General features: G+C 43.1%; 1 protein-coding gene across 6 annotated transcripts in view; it reads right to left on the bottom strand.

Annotated features, from left to right (window-relative positions):
* Positions 1–19279, bottom strand: part of KIAA1210 (KIAA1210 ortholog) — a 47961-nt gene that overhangs the window by 9650 nt on the left and 19032 nt on the right. For 3 of the 6 annotated variants that reach the window (XM_054995757.1, XM_054995758.1, XM_054995755.1), the window contains exons 2-8: positions 13276–13352; positions 10629–10803; positions 8511–8637; positions 5585–5743; positions 3923–3988; positions 1491–1700; positions 75–180 (exon numbers count right to left, since the gene is read on the bottom strand). In XM_054995757.1, coding sequence (XP_054851732.1) covers positions 75–180; positions 1491–1700; positions 3923–3988; positions 5585–5743; positions 8511–8637; positions 10629–10803; positions 13276–13342 — 910 coding nt within the window. In that variant the 5' untranslated portion in view covers positions 13343–13352. The remainder of the gene's footprint in view (positions 1–74; positions 181–1490; positions 1701–3922; positions 3989–5584; positions 5744–8510; positions 8638–10628; positions 10804–13275; positions 13353–19279) is intronic. The other 3 variants (XM_054995759.1, XM_054995760.1, XM_054995756.1) reach the window with 1 other exon arrangement.

The following is a 19279-nucleotide window of genomic DNA, read 5'->3' as shown; positions in this document are numbered from 1 at the left end:
TTTTCCCTTTATTTCTTTTTTTCTCACCGCCCTCTGCCCTCCCCTCCGCCCCGCCCAAACCCTGCTGCCATTACCTTCCCAAGCCTTTTCTGGATGGTTCGCATCTTCAAGTAATTTTGGATGGCTTGCTTTGCCTGCAGCAGTTTTGAGAAGACACTGCTCCTTCTCCAGCTTTTCCACCTGGCATGATATAGAAAGACCATCTTTAGAATTTGCCAAGGACAGGCTGCTTTTTGAAAAATTTAAACATAGAAATAACAAGAAGTCCAATAGATGTATCTGATGAAGACAGCTGTGGTTCTCGAAAGCTTATGCCTCAATAAAGTTGGTTAGACTTAAAGGTGCTACTGGACTTTTTACTATTTTGCAACTACAGATTAACATGGCTAACTCCTCTAGATCTATGACCACAGAAATAACAGTGTCCAACCAATGAAAGGAGCTGTAATTGATCAACCAAATACGACCAAAAATCACAAATCTTTCACAATAGTGAAGGATATATTCAGGATTACAATAGCTTGGATCCAAAATGTAAAGTAAAACCCAAAGAGGTCCTCCTGCTCATGAAAGGGGCCCACCTGCTTGTAAAAGGAATCTTTGGGTTCTGACCCTGATCATTTAGCTCTTACTCAAAGAAAAGCCCCTTTTCACGTTTTCATTTTATTCCCATTTCATTTCACCGGAAATCCATAAAAGCCTCAAAAGACAAGCCAATGATCTATTAATTAAGAATTAAAATAGACTCTCAAAGAGTCTTCCTTGTTTCCCATAGCAGCATCATTTTGTGAAGAAACCTTCACAGCATCTAAAGAAAATGTTGCTGATGGATTGAGGGGAAAGAGGAAATGTATCTGTGTGCACACTTGATTATTATTTAAAATCTCTCTCACTTTTGTCCCACCCTTTGACTTACTTGTCTTAAAATTGGAAATGCAGAACAGAAACAGTGACATAAAACTAATCAGTACAAAACCAACAGTTACCCATTGCTCCAAAGGCCAAAAGCTTTTCTGCACATTTTAACATTCAACAAAGGATTTGCCTTGTGGAAATCCTGAATGACAGCACCGCAAGGAAGTTGGAAGGCATTTTTGGACTCTAGCCTAAGGCTGGATCTACACAGGCAGCACAAGGTAGGAAACCCTCGAGTTCAAAGAAGAGATTCTATCACTTCAGACTGCTTGGGGGAGGGGGGAAATCATTTTTAAAACTCTCCCTGCAAGTAGAAAACTAGCACAGAAAAGTGGCTAGTTTTCTACTTGCGGGGAGGTTTCAGAATGTTCTGTTGTGTCAACCATGTCCCCACCACCCTGCTGCAATCTAAAGTTCAGTCTTCCTTCTCAGCACTGGACCAGCTCATTGCATTACATGTATAGATCAGATCTTACTTCTGAAGGAGAATGCGGTTAGAGCCGAGTCTTATGCACAGGTTGTAATGAACGGGGAAGGTCATAAGAGAGAACCACCATCCTTCAGGAGATACTTACAGCCAAAGTCTGAGTTCTGTTGTTAAAGGCTTTCTGCTTCCGTGGATTAAGTGCAATCTTGTGCCTGGCTGCTGAGGTGTCCAGGCAGCCCACCGGAGTAGCTGGAGTGTTGAAATCAACAGATAGCAAGTGGCACGTTGGTGAGATGGGGCTCATGAGGACACTGGAAGAGAGTGGGCTAACAGGCCTGGAGGATGCTTCCGAGGGCACCTGGAAAATGCAGGCAGGCAAGTCAATTTACCATGAGCTCCCCTGACATTGGGGAATCGTTGTGCACAATCAAACTGTTATAGACAGTTTTGACATCAAAATGTTCAAACACAAACATGTAACATTATGAGCAAAAGACCCTCTGGATTTTCTCTTAACAGGTTTAACTCTGGTTCGTGTGCAAGCTATGCCCCTTCCAGAGAAAACCTGATCTTGACACTGCTAACCATATTTTGATTTACTATCTAAGAAGGCTTGGTTCAAACACGTAGGAAAACGAGGTGGCAGAATGGCTGTGCCTCTTTCCTGGCAGGGGATTTCAGCTCTGAATGTTCCTTCTTATTTAAAAGAAACTCCATAGGAAAAAAAATAGCACAGCAAGCAGAAAGGATCTGCTCTCACTCTTTGCTTTTGTGCTGATTTTCTGCTTGCAGGAACTTTTTCCACACTGGGAAGCATTCTCAAATGTGATCATTCACCAGCTGCCTGAAGTGATGCGGTCCATGATGTTACCACAATTTTGTTTTGTTTATTCTTAAAAGATCTTCACTGGCTACCAGTTTGCTAGAAACTGGGACTTTTCCCTGGTAGTACCCATATTTTGGAGTGCCAATCTCCCTAGATACATTTCTCAAGTGACAACTGAAAACATTTTTATTACCCAGATGATATCTGATGGCTACTTTTAACAACTTTCAGCTCTCTCCCCCCTCCCCCTTTTTATGTCAACGGACTTTAAAAAAAAAAGTCATAAGCCACCTTGCAGGGGGTCCAGCCTGGATGGAAAGAGAGCCAGTTTGGTGTAGTGGTTAAGAGCGGCAGGACTCTAATCTGGAGAACCGGGTTTGACTCCCCACTCCTCCACTTGAAGCCATCTGGATGACCCTGGGTCAGTCACAGCTTCTCAAAGCTCTCTCAGCCCCACCCACCTCACAGGGTGATTATCGTGAGGATAATAACAACACATTTTGTAAACCGCTCAGTGGCGTTAAGTTGCCCTCAAGTGCAGTATATAAATAAAATGTTATATGTTTAAAAGGTAAGAATGTACATTTTTCATTAAAAAGGGAACAAGTTATTCTCCAAAGCGCTAATTTTTATTTTACTCTGCCTTATTGTGTCTCAGGAGCAAAACAAGGGGGAAAGTCATAGCGAAGGAGAAAATGCAGGAGAGGAGCATTGAGTAAAGATAGCCAGTGTGATGTAGTGGAGTTATCTGTATCGTCGCTTATATTTCTGCTACTGTTTTATCGTTTGCAATGGCCTTTGGCCCAATGCAATAAATCTTGAACTTGAACTTGATGTAGTGGAGTTGGAACAGGAAGAGTTGGGTCAAATTCCTGTCCCTACTTAGGAAGCTGAAGGCTCAGAGGAGATGAAGACAATACATCTCAGTCCATAAAATGCACTTGGCAGGCTTGCCAAACTTTAATTTACCATAGGACGTTCAGGGAAAGGGGAGGGATTAACTCTTCAACCTGCAATCAGTTTTGAGCAAAACCAACTCCCCCATTCTGTGATTAGTATTTTAACAGCAGAGCAAAAGAGCCGGTTTCAAAGAGCCAAAACCAAGCAGAGGCTGAAAGGCTACCCCTGCACAGTCCTAGGGCAGTGTACACATTAAAACTGCACATGCAACACAGTTAGAAAATCAGGACAACAACATCACAAGTATACACATTAAGAACAACAATGTAAAATGAGCCACATAACCAGACAGCTGAAAGGCGGAGTGTTTTTACTTTTGTTACATTCAAATTCAGCTCACAAGAGGATACAGTGACTTTATTAGCCAAAGTATCCCTACGCATAGATCAGAGCTACCAAAAACTTTAATTTCTGGAGACTTTTTGATTTCATGTAATGGTTACATTTCTTCTCCTTGCTCAGGATGACTTCAGACACATTTCTCTTTTTTGCAAGTGTTTCACCCACCAAGATGTTTAATGGCAGTGTCTTTTTCTATACAGGAAAATAATGCCAAAACTTATGGCCTTAGTAAACCCTTCAAAGGCCCATAACCTGGTGACAGAGCATAAGCTTTGCACACGGAGGAGTTTCCCCAATTCTACATCAGATCCTGGGGAGCCACTGCTAGCTCCAGTATAAAGCACGTTCACTTAGCATTAAGTCCCATTTTACTCCTGGATAATACAGGATTACAGCTTCAGTACAGCAAGCTCTGTATGTTTATTTCAGCAGCAGGAGAAGCAGCCATTTACCTGGTCATCTTCACTGTCTGTCCCACCTAAACTCAAAGAGCTATGTCGCTGGACGGGGTTGGAGGACTGCGGGATGAAATAAGGGAAGAGGGTAAGTCAAGGGAAGCACAGCAGACAGCCTTTCAAGGTGGCAGATACAAGGAGAGTCATAAGAAAAAGACAAGAGGAAAACAGGAAGGGTCCACACAACATCTCTCTCTACTACACACGCATTCACAACATTCATTTGTACCAGCAAAATGATCTCCATTATGATGGAGGGGGGGTGGGCTGTACACCAAGCCTGAGCAGTAAATGTAAGAGTTAAACTTGTAGATCTGTCATTGAGGCTTCTCCCACAACACTAGTGTGGCATGTCAAAATGACTGACCCACTTGGTTGAGGATTACAGGAATTATTGTTGCAGTGGAAGTTCCCAAACAATGGAAACAGTGACTACAGTGCAGATGTAGATCTGAAATTGTCCTGCAGATATAAACATGCAATGCAACAGAAATCCGCAAGAGTTTTCACAATGGGCCTGTGGATGCTGCCATTCCAGGGAAGCCCAGAATGTGGCATTGGCTGTCGATGGCATCTTTAAGTATCTGTGGGATATTTAAAAGTCTGGTTTTGCTCTTGCGAAATTTGGGTTACTTTGGTACAAATTTCTTCCGTTTTTAATGCAGAGTATAAAGGGCCCTGATTATTGCTTTCAGTTCTTATTGGATACACTAGAAATGTAGCCAGGTGTTTCTTTACAGTTTCATAAGGCAGGCATCTCCAAGTCAGGCTTGCAGTAAGAAAGAAGAAAGGGCACAGGAAGTTATAAGCCTCGGCTCTGGAAAATCGAGTTGGTCTTTAAAGTGCTACTGGACCTGAATCTTGGTCTAGTTAAACAGCTATTATTTTTCTACTCCAGTCCATTCTGAATGGGAAAAAGGCCACTTCCAACACAGAAGTGGGAAATGTCACCCCTGCTGTGGAAGCAGCAGCAAGTAGGGTGAAGGTGCATGGGGACTATTCTCCCTGCTCCTCCCTCCCTCTTGTGATCTGTCAGGTCAGCACATTAGCACTGACCGTGACAACAATTGCATGCCCCCTCTTCCAGGCACTCCCCCCTTCTCTCTTCACAGCTGAACTGCAGTGCTCAAAGCACCACAGCTCAACTGTGAAAATAAAAAAGAGCCCGTTCAGGGGCTTAAAGAGGAACATGGAGAAAGCAGAGCTTAGCCTTTCCCCAGACTGGATTCAGGAAGAACATTCACATGGATGCTATCACCTGCACCTAACCCAGAATGGGAACAAAGAGGGTTTTTTTTGGTTGGGATAGGTTGCTTTGGCTCAAAGGGAGAAAGTATTGGAGCCCTGTGAGTTGTGCTTGGAATAAGCACAATGTTGTGTGGAAGCTCACACCCCCAAAGCAGGGGCATTAAGGTGACTCGTGGAGCAAAATCCCTGTGTGGAAGTGGCCCATTTTATGAATCTCAGATCTGTCATTTCCAAACCTAAATGGTTTGGAGAGCTGTAAGATTTTGTCCAAACAAACATTTTAAAAAAGCGACAGGAAAGAAAGAGAAGTAAACTGAGGCCTAATGTCTGTGACTGACTCACAAGCTGAGAAACCAAACAGAACAGGCAGCCTCATCACCCCCTCTCACCAGAAAGCCGTAACGTGCCTACCTTACTTGTGGAACACGTCAGAACATTATGGAGAGTGGAGATTTCAGGAGGGCTTCTGGGTAAGCCGTCATCTTCGGAAATGGCACCTGCATCTTCTGTTTTCTTGCTGGCAATCACCAGAGGTGGAGACCTCAGTTGAAGAGTATGTTGGAACTGAAGCTGTTGGGTGGCAAGAGGGAAAGGAATTAAATCCCATGGACTTAACAAAAAAAAAAACACCGGGGGGCGGGGGGGGGGGGGACACAGCCTTCTCAACAAGAACAGTTCTGCTCAGGTGGCTTCAGCTTGCCTACCATGCTTGCAAATTCATTCTTCCACCATGATGTCTGGGGAGCAGGCAAGCTATTGCCCTTTTGACCTTTAACTCCAAGAATTCCTAGCAGTAAGCAGGATCTGCTGTGCAGTCTCCCTCAAGCTCATGGGCCATCGCCTCTGCTGGCCTGCAGTCTTTGCAACCAGTAGTGTTTACACTGATTAAAAGAACCTGCACCTCTTTGGATGAATAGTGATTTAAAAGGAGGCAGAAGTGAACCAGCCCTTGTTGTAAAACTGTTTTTTCAGAGACATCCTCGAAACACATCCAGTAAGGAAATGATAAAACTTCCATAAATTGCAGGCACTCAGGAAAGTAAACTGTGTGTATGTACGGCTAGCTCTTGGGATTCTGTCTACAATGCTCTAGGGTGACAAAAAGATGAATCTGTAGATTATCTATGCTGTAATTCAGAATGTCCACAACACACTACAGGAACCAGTCTTGTTTTTTCCTAACCAAGCTCTCCCATTTTTTTTCTCCTTGCTTGGCAACTGTATTGTAAACAAGCATTCTGGATTTAAACTAGGCCTAACAAGTCCCTTGTTTGGCAGCAACGATTTAGACGGATTTATGACCTTCATGGTTTTGCTCAGAGTTGCTTGCATCACTGACAATCCTTTGAACTTCTGCCCTTGGGCTTTTAAGCCAGCTGAGCACAGCTGCTGTCAAGAAAATGATAAGGAAATTGGTCAAGGAAAGATGGGCATATGCCCTGGAGGAAGGAAAGAGCCTGTGTCCTTGCCTGATAGTGACAGAAAAGACAAGGATGTATACAGGGTTTTTTTCTGGGAAAAGAGGTGGTGGAACTCTCAAGAGGGAAATTTGAAAAAAGTACACAGGATTCTTTGAAATAATATTATTTTCACGCACTATTGCCAAGTATTTTCAAGAGGTGCTAGAACTCTGTTCCACTGCGTTCCTGCTGAAAAAAAGCCCTGGATGTATAGCCAAGACATTTATGGGCCCAGTGAATGGTTTATGCTACATACTGTAACAGTGTAATCTGGGTGGGAAACCAATGGAAGCCAGGTATAAGAACAAGATAAACCTATAAGACAGAGATGTTCCGCCAGGCATTTGGTTGAGGCCAACATTAAATCCATCAAATGAGTCTCCCTGCCGGCCTCCCACTTGTGGGGGGGGGGCCCATATGGTCACCTGCCCCCCTCGCATATGAGCAGCCGCAGGATATCAATCCACACCATCACACTTTTTATACATGATGTGCAAGTGAATTGCTGAAGTTATGTATTGTAAGATTGTGATTTTATTGTTATGCCTGTATTTCTTATTTTTGTTGTAACCTGCCCTGAGCCTGCTCACAGGGAGGACGGGCTATAAATCAAATAGTAACAGTAATAGTAATAAAGAAATATTTTAAACAAGTCAAGATAACTGTTGTAGGGCTCATAAGAAGTTACCTTGATGTATATGCATACACATTTTCCCAGATTCTATTCCTGGCATCTCACATAGAATTTATCAAGAAAGGACTATTTCTTTCAGGAGAGCCACTCCCCACTGAGTAGATAACACTAAGCAGAATGAATTGGTCTAAGGTATGTTCAAATAATGTAGACAGGTCCATGAAGAGTTCTTTGCCACTCCACATAGGAGAATCACCAATGCATAGGTTAGAGAGCAAGGCCTTCTAGAAAAGACAGGAGTTCCAACTCACCTTCTCAGCTGGGAAGTTATTATGACTCTATGGACATTTTGAGAGCGAGAGAGAAAGAGAGAGAGAATGCGATAGGGTAAACTTCCATTTCATCCATTCCCTTCCACTGGTCTTGGAAGTTCCTGGTCTTGGAAATCTTCTAGACAAATTCTTCCACTTCCTGACAAAGTTTGCTCTTGGAAAGTTCCTTTTAAACATCAGTAGCCCAAAACTACCTCTCTTGAAGATTCAAATCTACACAGCACCTCTTTTGAATTTACATGTTATTGAAACCTTATGTACACAGTGCTCCCATTTGTTAATGCGCCCAGAAAAAACGCCCATCTCATCTATTATGTATTTATCTGTTTACTGAACTGCCCTTTTACATCTGGTATTCAGAAGGTTACTGCCTCAAAATATGGATGTTCCATGTAGCAATTTCACCTACTAGGCGTTGACTGACTTAGCCTCTATGACTAGACCTTTTTAAAGCCGGCTAAACCAGAGGTCTGCCTAGGTGTGCAAGAAAACACTGGGGAGGGTATCAAAATGATACTAATTCCTTCCCCCTCGAAGCTGGCCAGAAACAAAGACCGAGCATGCAAATGCATTCACGATACTTTGCAGCCTTGATACAAGGAGCAGAACACATCCATGAGCCCTGAACCAGCAGGGACCAGGATTCAGGGTCTAAAGGGAAGGGAACTTACACTAGAAGAACCTGAACCAATTTCTACATGCACAAACATGAGGAGCCTTTCAGGGGGGAAGTACTTTGTTGCAGTAGAAGGGTTGCCTGGAAGTGCAGTGTTAATTTTCCGACGACATATTTTTAGCAGGGGAACAAAGATGTCTGGACAGACAGAGGGGCAATTTTTGTAAAACTTGTGCCAAGTGTGCCTCATAAAACAGCAAGCAAGGATCCTCATAAAACTTGAAGGTCCTTGTACCTGCAAAGCTTTCACTTTCCCAGAAAGGTTCTCCTGTGAGGATGTTTTGCCAGCTGTATCTGGAGATGATTCAGAAATGAAAACACTGTCGTGCGATAAGGCTTTATTTCCCATGCTGCTTTTGGATCTGAAAGAAAAAACTTGATTTGTAATCAGATGAAACACCTTTTTTTCTAGTACTTACAAGAAACTTGTTTATGTAGTGCTTTCTCCAAATACACGATAACCCTTATGACAGCCCTGTAAAGTAGGCCAGTCTTAACTGCACTTTGTGGATGATGGTCTGTGTGTATATGTGAATGTGTCAGAAAAAGAGAGAGAAACTGTAGCTTTCATACCTAGTCAATGAGCAGAGATTAGAACCAGCAGTGACTTAGCTCTTAGTTCATGCTTGTAACCATCACACTAGAAAAACACTGGATGAAACAAATTGCTATGGATCATATTTATGGCCTCAATTATAGTACCTGCAAGGAATCCAATCTGGTGGTGCCCTACTCTAAAGCAATTAGTCGAAGCCACTTAGGAGTATGACATACAGAGAAGCAGCTATCCAGTGGCCTAATAATTATTATGTATTTACTATTTCTGTAGTACTCTCTGTGCAGAGTAGATGTCAGATCTCCACTATGAGCAGCTTAAGGTCTAAAACTAAAGACAACATACCATATATGTACTTCATCACAAACAATATAAAAATCTCTACTCAAACAAGCCCTCCCCAATGCAGAACTATGACAATGAAGGAATGAAGCTAAGTAGGTAAGAGAACTGGCTTGATTCTCTAGGGCTCCCTTTCAGTTCTATGGAATGAAGTAAATGGGCTACAGTCAGAGACCCAGTTTAGAGAGAAAAACAGAGCTGTTGAACCAGATACAGGAGTTACTAGGGCATGTTTACACCTCACTTCAGTGGTGCCACTTTCAGTACCTTCCTTAGCAGAGTTAGACCCTTCTAAGCCTCCTCTGGTTCAAAACTCTACTCTGCCATGGAAGCTGGCTGGGAGACCTCGGGCCGAGTCACATACTCTCAGCCTAACCTACCATACAGGGCTCTTGTGAGGATAACGTGGAGGACAGGAGAACAATCTAAGTTGCTACTGTTCCTCAGTGGGGAGAAAAGCAGGGTTTAAATGAAGTAAGTAAATTTGAACCCATGTCTCCCCTACCTAAATCCAACAAGCTACCCAATATACCTCTCTGACTTTCTCATTGCTACCAAGTTGCCATCTACATTTTTACACTGCACTTCCTTCCAACGGCACATGGATCTCCCCTCCCAGGTGAGGATTTGTGATAGAGTGGGGTTTTGAGTAGCTGTATTAAGCAGCCCTCTCAAAATAAAACAGAAATCTAGTGCTACCTAAACATTCCCCGGTACAGTTTCCCATCACATATCTGAAGAAGTAGGCTGTGACCCATGAAAGCCCATACTGAAATAAACATTAGACTTTAAGGTGCCACTAATATTTTGGTTTTGTTTGGGGGAACTGGTGCCCAGTGCCACAGTATAACTGCTGCATCACACTGACTCTAATAATATGCTTCTTTGAAATATTTTTTGAAACCTCTCATATACAACAGAAGAACCAAGAGGCTCCCACACTGCAGTTTGCAAAAATACTGCACAAACAAAAGCAACGTTGTGTACATCTGCACTACTTATAAGTCTAACGCAAGCACAAAGTTTGAACTGGGAAAACGTCTTATTTATTTGGGACAAATTCTATTCGTTGAGGGGTGGGGGGAGAAGGGGGAGTTCTGAGCCTTCTCTCACAAACAGACCATGGTAGCTGCTCAGGGTATTACAGAAGTCATATTTTCATCGCTCGTGTAATAAAAAACAAAAAAACCTGCTTGCTAATTAGTACTGTCTGGACGGATTTCAAACGGTGGACAGTCAAAGCCTGTCGCTCAGCACTTCTGTGAGCTTAAACAGCCTCAGAGGGCTTTGACACCCGGCTCTCTGTCAGGAAGGCACGTTGCAAATGGAAAAAGAGGAAATTCCTGACATTCCAGCCACAGCAGTGGGATTTGTTTTTGCATCAACTTGAATGAAATATGTTGCTGTGGGACAATTCCTGCTTTTTAACCTGTTGGTACAAGATGACTACCTTACCCAGGTTCTGTCGGCAAATGCAGCATGCTGGAGTCAAGGTGAGGGGTGCTGCTGACATCGCTACTGGACTGGCTCGGTTTCAGCGTGCTCTCTGCCCCCGGTGAGGAAGGCTCTTTCTTCTTCTTCTTCTTGGCAAAGAAGTTCTTGAAAGTCTGAAACTTGGATTTTTTCTTGCCTGTGAAAGAAAAGGAAAACATACTTTGCCAAAAGAGTTTATCAACACTTATGTGAACCACTTCTGTCTGGAGTTATCAGCTACCACTGAAAAATGATTGAGAGGCCTATATTAAGTCTGAGTTGCACACGTTAGGGAACAATCCTAAGCAAGTCTACTCAGGTCTATTTAATGGGGCTTGCTCCAATGAAAGTGTCTGGAGTTATTCAGTGCAAAGTACCGATTTGTCTCTGCAAATGAGAATCAGACATTTTTCTCTAGACTTGCTTCCATTAAGTACACTTTACAGCAATGGATGTTTCTTTAAACAAGCACAGAGGGCCTTGGTAGCTACAAGCTAGCCAGGAGAGGCAGATGACTTTGCAGCTGGTTGGCAGGACCAGGTGGCGTGCTGTTTGCTTTTAGGGGGACCCCTTGGAAAATGAACATCATATTGTAGACGCTGGCCTACTCTCCCTCCTCCATGTTCAACTTGTATATCTCTAAATAAATAGATGCTATAAAGGCACTGTAAGTCTCCCAGGACGAAGCATCTGTGCTGCTATGATGCACACATCTGGGATACAAAGAAGTCCTGAGGTTAGCAGACCCTGATCTGACACACATTCTATTCTTTGCCCAATGTGCCAGCTGAACGGGAGGCAGCTGACATAATAAAGACCCACAACTGGACAACTTTGTAAACAAAGCCGCAATTCAGTGGGTATTTGTCTCCCCCGCTCCTGACAATTTTGACAGCAATGGCACAGTCTTCACTGTGCCACCATGTGTGACATGGGCAAGACGGCACCGCCATCCAATGCAAAGCAGGGCAGACAGTGCCCACTTTGAGAAAAGAACAATGACTCCAGAGTGGGACCCACTTTTTTTCTGCTCTTCTCTATGGGAGAGAGATGTCAGCCACAACCAAGGTGCTTAGTATGACTTCAGTTCATGTATTTTAATGCAGAGTGATTGCATTATGATTCCTGGACAACAAGAGACAGAAAACGAGGAAAGTGATGCCTTTCCACTGTATTGTTCATCATCATCATCATCATCATCATCATCATCATCATCATCATCATCATCATCATCATTATTATTATTATTATTATTATTTTAATTTATAGGCTGCTCTCCCCACAAGCGGACTCAGAGCGGGCTACAATCAAAGATATGCAGGCTCAGGCCAGGCTACAATTAAAAATATGCATGTTTTTGAGTTACATGGAACTCAAACTTGTAACGTATGGGTACAAGAAATGCATGTTTCTCCCAGGCAATTGGGCATCTGATGATACACTTGGGTTTCAACTGACTTTCAGATGCTGGCAGAAGAGCCAGAAAAGGCTAAAGTGGTGGAGGAAAAGCTTCTGAGAAAGCTCTTTGTTTCTGTCGGACAGCCAGTGTGGTGCAGTAGTTACAGTTGTATACTAGACTCTGGATTCGAATCCACATTCTAACATGGAAGCTTGCTGAGTGACCTTGGGGCAGTCATACAACCTCAGCCTAACCTACCCCACAGGGTTGTTATGAAAATAAAAATGGAGGAAGGGAGAACAACATAAGCTATTCTGGGTCCTCTCTGGGGAGATAAGTGGGGTATAAATGAAGTAAATCAATTAATTGAATGAAGACATTGAAAATATCTAGATTACAGATATAGTCACCACGCTACAACTACTAGGATTCTTTGAGGGAAGCCATGACACTTCGGCTGGTCTAAAATCGATGTATTTGTAGCACAGACAGGGCCTCTGGAGAGAAGGGTGAGCCAGTGGTTTATTAAGAATGAACCCTCGCCTATTTTCCAGAGTTCTGGCCAATCGATGCAAAGCCCTGGAATAACTTAATAAGCACATGGTTCTCAATTTCAAAATGTTACAAAATTAAATTTTATTTTATCCATTTTCAATTTAATCGACTAACTTTAAACATACCAAGCCGCCTTTATTTTGTTTCTGGCAATACTGCATTGACTCAAGCACACACCTTCCATACCTTAGCCCTCTCAGCACAAAATTTCTGGCAAAAAGGTCTGAGGACCAGGATCTCGTCTGGCAAGTAATTTTTAACAGGGGCCAAGTTTTGACCTGAGCAGGGGCCCTGCCCTATAATACTCCCTTGAGAGCCAAAGCACAGGGCTATTTAACCCCTTCCTCCCCACTCAGAACAGCTCCAAAAATGCTGTCAGAGCTAATAAAGATTAGCAATAAGCCAAGCTCAGAAAAAAGGCATACAGGAGTGAGGGGCCTGATGAGGGGCAACAGAGCCTGTTGCTGGCCACAACGCCTCTCTGCAGCAGCAGAGGTTTAAGCTCTTTGCTTTTATTTTACATGGGAGAAAGTCACTGAAATGAGTAACGGGGCAATTTAAGGACTATACTGGATGGTAAAGGACCTCCATTCCAGTTGCCTACCCTCCCCTGCCTACCCTCAAACTAGGATGTCTTTAAAATAGTCATATCATAGTTGTATTATATTTACTCACTTGAAAATTGCTCACCTGTTTCTTCAGCCTCAAGTGGCTCTAGGACATCTACTGGTCCAGATGCCATGATGCAATCGCTGAAAAAGCCCAAGTTTAAACAGTTGGATAGATTCAATGCAATACACTGTCTAGTCCTAGCTAGAGAAGGACTTTGAAAATCCACTAGCCAGTGGAGAAGCCGGAATAGTGACTGATGCTTTCCTTACAGAAACATCGCACATACAAAACAGGGAATGGTGGGGAGGGGGGGGGGGCAGGATTTCACAGATATTTTTGCGCTGAAGCCAAATGGATTTTTCCTCACTTTTCAACAACACCCTGTTCTCCAGCCAAAACTAACAAACAGCCTGGCTTCTCAAGAGGACACATCCCACTTCTCAGGAAGTCAGGATCAACATTTGCATTAAAGGAAAGAAGTTGCTGAATAATTAGGTGGTTGTTTTTTAAACTGCGGCTGGAAGAACCTCGTAGGTCTAAGTTTATGTTTGTACTTTAGACTCTAAAACTTAGAAGGAACCTGTGTACATTATGGGATTCTGGAAAGAGGATATGGCCTTTAACTCGCTGTGCGGCAGTTTAAATGAAGCCATAGCAATCTGAACTTTTATTATTTTTCACATTACTACGTTCGTAGCCCTCATGAATTTTAGAAAAATATGAACAAGTATATGCCTCTTCAATTAATACTATTTTAGAAATTACACTATGAAATTGTGTGAACAGTGTGGTTCTTTCCTCCACTGCCTTGCGTCTTTGCCTTCTGCACCTATGCCTCCATCCCCCACCCCCAATATTTTAAAGCCACAAATCTCCTCCCCCGTCTGTTTCTGGCAGCTCATTACAGGGTATCCATGACTTCTGTGGTTGCACAACATACAGACGGCAAATGTTTTCTTAATGAAATAAATACACTGCAATAAATAAACTGCAAATACCCAGCCGAGATAGAAAATACCAAGACTACATGAGTAGGAAATAGAACAAAAAATTGGGGTTTTTTCCCCATATGGGTCAGATGACAAAATAGTTAGCAGGTATCCAGCTGGAGAAAAAACACACTACGAATTGGTAAAAAGCCTAGGCCAATTATTTAAAAATATTATATAGGGCTATGAGTTTCTTAGCTAGTATACCCGCCAGGATCAGTAATGGATGAAGACCAAGTATCACGGTTTTGGTTCCAACAATACCCTTCAGTCCACACAGTTACAACTAGGACCTGATTCAAGGGAGTAGGAAAATCAAAAAAACAGCTTCCAACATTTCACTAGGGACAAGGCATTACAAAAGGGGCAACTTTTCAACACCCCATTTCAAACCACAGATCACCGCCTGAATCACATGAACACACACACAAGCAAACATTATAAACTGCTGAAAAGTTCTTTTCTCGGCCTGCTGTATGTTGCATTCCATTACCATGCAAAAGGTTGTTCTTAACAGATTTGACATACATGTCCTACAATAAGTTATTGGAAGTTCAAAACATATCTCGGTAACTTTAGGGTGTGAAATGGAGGGCTGTGCACTGCATCATACCTTAGTGATCATGCGCAAGTACTAACGTTCCACCTCTGTTAGTCTCTTGCTATGAAAACCTCACCAGGGGTTGCTATAAGTCAGCTATGACTTGAGAGCACTCCACCAGAAAGACAAGAGGCATCCACTTACCACTCAGAGGTTTAAGTGGATGACAGCCTGTCCTGAAGAATGACACAAAGCTAGCAAACTCCCACTCACAAAATTTTAATAAAGCATCCACAAAACACACAGCAACTGACCAGAGAGATAACACCAGAAACCAGGACTGGTCTCAGGTAAATAGGGAAAGCTGGAGTGCATGTTAACATTGGCTATTGAAGGGCTCAAGTGAGACCTCAAAGTTCCACCACAGGAACTTAATCACTAGACTAATTTCTTGCATTCGCACGCATAAACATCAGTGATTCCCAGTTGCTACATACACACAACTCATGTGCCTTCTGCTGCAGCAGCACAGAAATACACCCATGAACCTTGAATTAGCAAAGTGTGTTTTTGGAGGACCACAACAATGATATGTTGACAGGACTAGCTTGGTGACTACAATGAAGGAGCATTACAAGATTTATAGATCTCTGACAGAAACATAGATCCAGAGCAGTTAGCCGCATTTAGGGCTTTTTTTCAGCCGGAACTCCGTGGAACGGAGTTCCGGCACCTCTTGAAAATAGTCACATGGCCAGTGGCCCCGCCCCCTGATCTCCAGACAGAGGGGACTTTAGATCGCCCTCCACACCGCTGGAGCGGCATGGAGGGCTATCTAAACTCCTCTCTGTCTGGAGATCAGGGGGCGGGGCCACTGGCCATGTGACCATTTTCGCCGAGGGCAATTTAAACTTTAAAAAACTCCCCCCTTGTTCCAACTGACCCAAAGTAACATCATTGCGTGGTCCCAGAAGCGTGTGCGCACTTTGCTCGTGCGCATGTGGTACCAGGGGCACCACCTCCTGCCAGGAGTTGCCCCCTGTGCTGGCAACCCACTGAATTCCACCACCTCTTTTCCCAGAAAAAAAGCCCTGGCCGCGTTAGTCTGTAGTTGCAAAATAGTATAAAGTCCAGTAGCACCTTTAAGACTAACCAACTTTATTGAAGCATAAGCTTGTGAGAACCATGGCTCTCTTTTGTCAGATATATATCTCTGGCCAGTTTCTTCATACCTCCATGCATCTGACCAAGAGAGCTATGGTTCACAGAAACATGAGATTTTGCTTTCAAAGGAATCCAGAATGCTACTATTAATTCTATTCTCTAAAAAAATCAGTATCAAACAGATACCCTATCTTCCTCCCATGTAAGTTTTCTGCAAACAATCAGAAGTAGGGCTGGGTGAGCTCTATTTTTTTTTAAATTCATAATTGTATATGCTGTGCAAATTATTTTATTTTATTTATGTCATTTGTAGTCCGCCTTTCTCACTGAAACTCAAGGCAGATTACACAGTGTGAGATTAGTACAATCAGTATCAAGGACATTTCCATACAGTGTCAAGGATATTTCCATAAACAAAGTCATAGAATTTTACAAGGACATAGCATTAGCAAGGATCCAACATAGAGTTGAAGAACTGCTGAAACAGAACGTATTTCTAGGACTGGCATCAGACAACATGAAGCACAGGTGCTATAAAGGAGTATATATTCAAAGCAACAGATAATATACAAGACAACATAGTGGTGAAGTCTATGGTTCCTAACTCATTAGCGAAGCATCTGAAACCCCCTCCATACAATATTTCCCTCCTATCTTAATAATGCGCTTTTGCATTATTTGCGGAAAGCCAGGAGCGTGGGGGCTCTCCTGATCTCCTCAGGCAGGCCATTCCACAGGGTAGGAGCCACCACAGAGAAAGCCCATGTGCGGGTTGCTGTTGATTTTGCCCATGTGCAGGCTGGCACCTGCAAGAGACCCTGTTTGGATAAGTGAATCTGCCATGGAGGGACACAGGGAGGGAGGCAGTCCCGTAGATATGCTGGGCCAAGGCCGTGAAGAGCTTTGCATGTAATAACCAATACCTTGAACTGAGCACGGTAACTAACAGGTAGCCAATGGAGTGACTGTAGGATGGGAGTGATGTTCATGTTCCTGCTCACTCCTGCTAACACTCGAGCTGCAGCATTATGTCTCCTTTTCTTATTTTGCATGAGTTATTCTTCATTTTTAAATAGTTTATATCTTTTATACTGCCTTTGGTGATCTTGGTGAGGGGAAAAGAACTACAGGCTGACCCTTTGGCTTTTTTGACTTTACCATGTTTTGCTTACACAATTTCATCCAGAACTTTGTGATCATAAAGCTAGAAACTTTTTCCCCTTCCCAACAAAAGCTGATCTTGTTAAGAAGCCGGATTTTGCACCAGTAACTCAATCTGCAGTTTTCTCCACCAAACAACTGTAGCATGCATAAAATCCCTTACTACCGTCACATTCTGTATAGGGATAAGGTCAGGTTGCCCAACATTTCTCTTAAAAGTACAGAGAATAATAATGGTGCTGAAAAAGTTGGGCAGAGCAGCCAAGTGACATTTAATATCAATAAAAACATTCCGTCAGGATCATGACAGGGTCACATATTCCCTGAAGCCTGCTCTTTTCCAGACACCAGAATCCAAAATCTGACAGCGTTGGCTTCAATATACACATTATTATTTGCGGAAAACTGTATTGACGATGGTGTGCGATTACATAGCAGTTCACATTCAGCAAACTGTTCTGGAAATGCCTTACAGTCTTAGTGTCTTAGTGTGTGTTTGTGTGTGTGTGTAAGCAAAACAAAATCTAATGGAAAACAGCTGGCTTTGTGGGATATTCCCCCCAAAAAATGTAATGGGAGGAAATGCTTTCCATACACTTACACACAGGCTTAGTTAAGGAAGCCAGAGAGAATGAAAGAGGGGGCAAACAGCTTGAGTGAAAGAAATGAAAATATATAGGTTGGCAAGTAACACTCGAGTGAAGGGAACAAACACTTCTTTGAGCCACTGATCTTGAATTTCAGCCGAGCTGCCATGCCGACTTCGTGTGGTGCGCTGTTTCCCATATTTACACACACATCTTTATCTCCTTAATCCAAATCACCAAACAGGCATTAGGGAATCTGAGCATCACAAAGAGAAAGCCAGGTCTCTAAAAGGCACTGTCCATGCACAGAGACTAGAATGTTCTCCATTGTCAGGGATGGGGGAATCACGATGACCCTTTTGAGTCTGGTCTTTACACACCGGGAGAAGCACCTCCAGGGAGCCAGAGCTGTTGGGAGCCAAGCATAACTTTTCTGGATCTATTGCAACCTTGTAACATACTTCCTCCTCCAAATACATCACATTCAATTTTGTGAATCATGAAAGAAATATTTCTGTTTTATTTTTGAAATGTCATACGGACATCATTTGATAAATATGAGGTTGCAGCCTGGGCCCCCATCCTACAAGACTTTCAGACTTTCTTCCCCCCCACCCCCCATCTACCCATCCTTGGTCTCTGCTGCTATCTGTGGAAGGCAGCAGCGAAGTAGCAGGCAAGAGGGGACAGGAACAGCTGGAACAAGCCAGCTTTTTCACTCACTTTATTCTCCATCCCACATGCTTCTGTCCATGCAGGTCCCATGATTTCCAACACAGCCTTTCTTAGATGATCAAAGGGGACCCTCCTGCCCCTTTTACACCAGCAGAAAAGCTGGTTAGATCCAATCCAAAGAGCCAATTCCCCAGCATTATCCTGCTCCTTCCCTCTCCAGACAAAGCATGACTGTGTCCCATACAGTAGCAGTGCCTTCCTCCTTTGTCCCTGTCTACCCCTGTGTTGGGCAGGGGAAACAGGAGGTCATATGTCAGTATCTTTTTTTTCATTTTTCTTTTAAGTTTTAAATATAACAAGTCTCTTCCCTCCTTCCTGACTGATCCATCATTCCAGGAAACTTTATTGAGGATGTTTTAAGTGCTTGCCTCCTCCTCTCAGAGTCTACATGAGATGCCTTGGCATTTGTTCGTCAAGTGTAGGGAAACACAATGTTAGCAGGGAAGTATAGTTTAAAAAGACAAGAGCCGCCAACTGTGTTTGCTCCTCAGAGGGTTTGTTAATTTCATCTTTGCCTCCAAAAGATTCTGTCAATTTCACCTCTCCAGTCCAAAACTATGTGGGATTGCAACCATAGGGTAGTGAGGGATAGAAATGGGCTGGAGCTGCCTTCCAGAACCAGGCTTAGACCTGGAGAGGTTATAACGGGCTGACGTTTCCCTTCTGGCATTTCACAGTCCCTTCACACAGTTCCAGTGTATTGCAAAGCCTTTACCCTGCCGCTGGCTCTGTTTTTAAACTACCCTTCCCGGCTAACACTGCATCTCCCGACACATGTTCTTCACATGTCAGATGTCTCGTGTGGACAGACTCTACAAAGCCATCTCTCAATCCAGTTTGATTATTTTTAAATTTATTATTTAATTTAAAAAGATAATCAAAAGCAACAT

This window comes from Eublepharis macularius, chromosome 13, assembly GCF_028583425.1.
Source record: "Eublepharis macularius isolate TG4126 chromosome 13, MPM_Emac_v1.0, whole genome shotgun sequence".
Classification (NCBI taxonomy): Eukaryota; Metazoa; Chordata; class Lepidosauria; order Squamata; family Eublepharidae; genus Eublepharis; species Eublepharis macularius.
The sequence above is the reverse complement of the archived record's forward strand: the minus strand, read 5'-3'. Positions and strand labels throughout refer to the sequence as shown.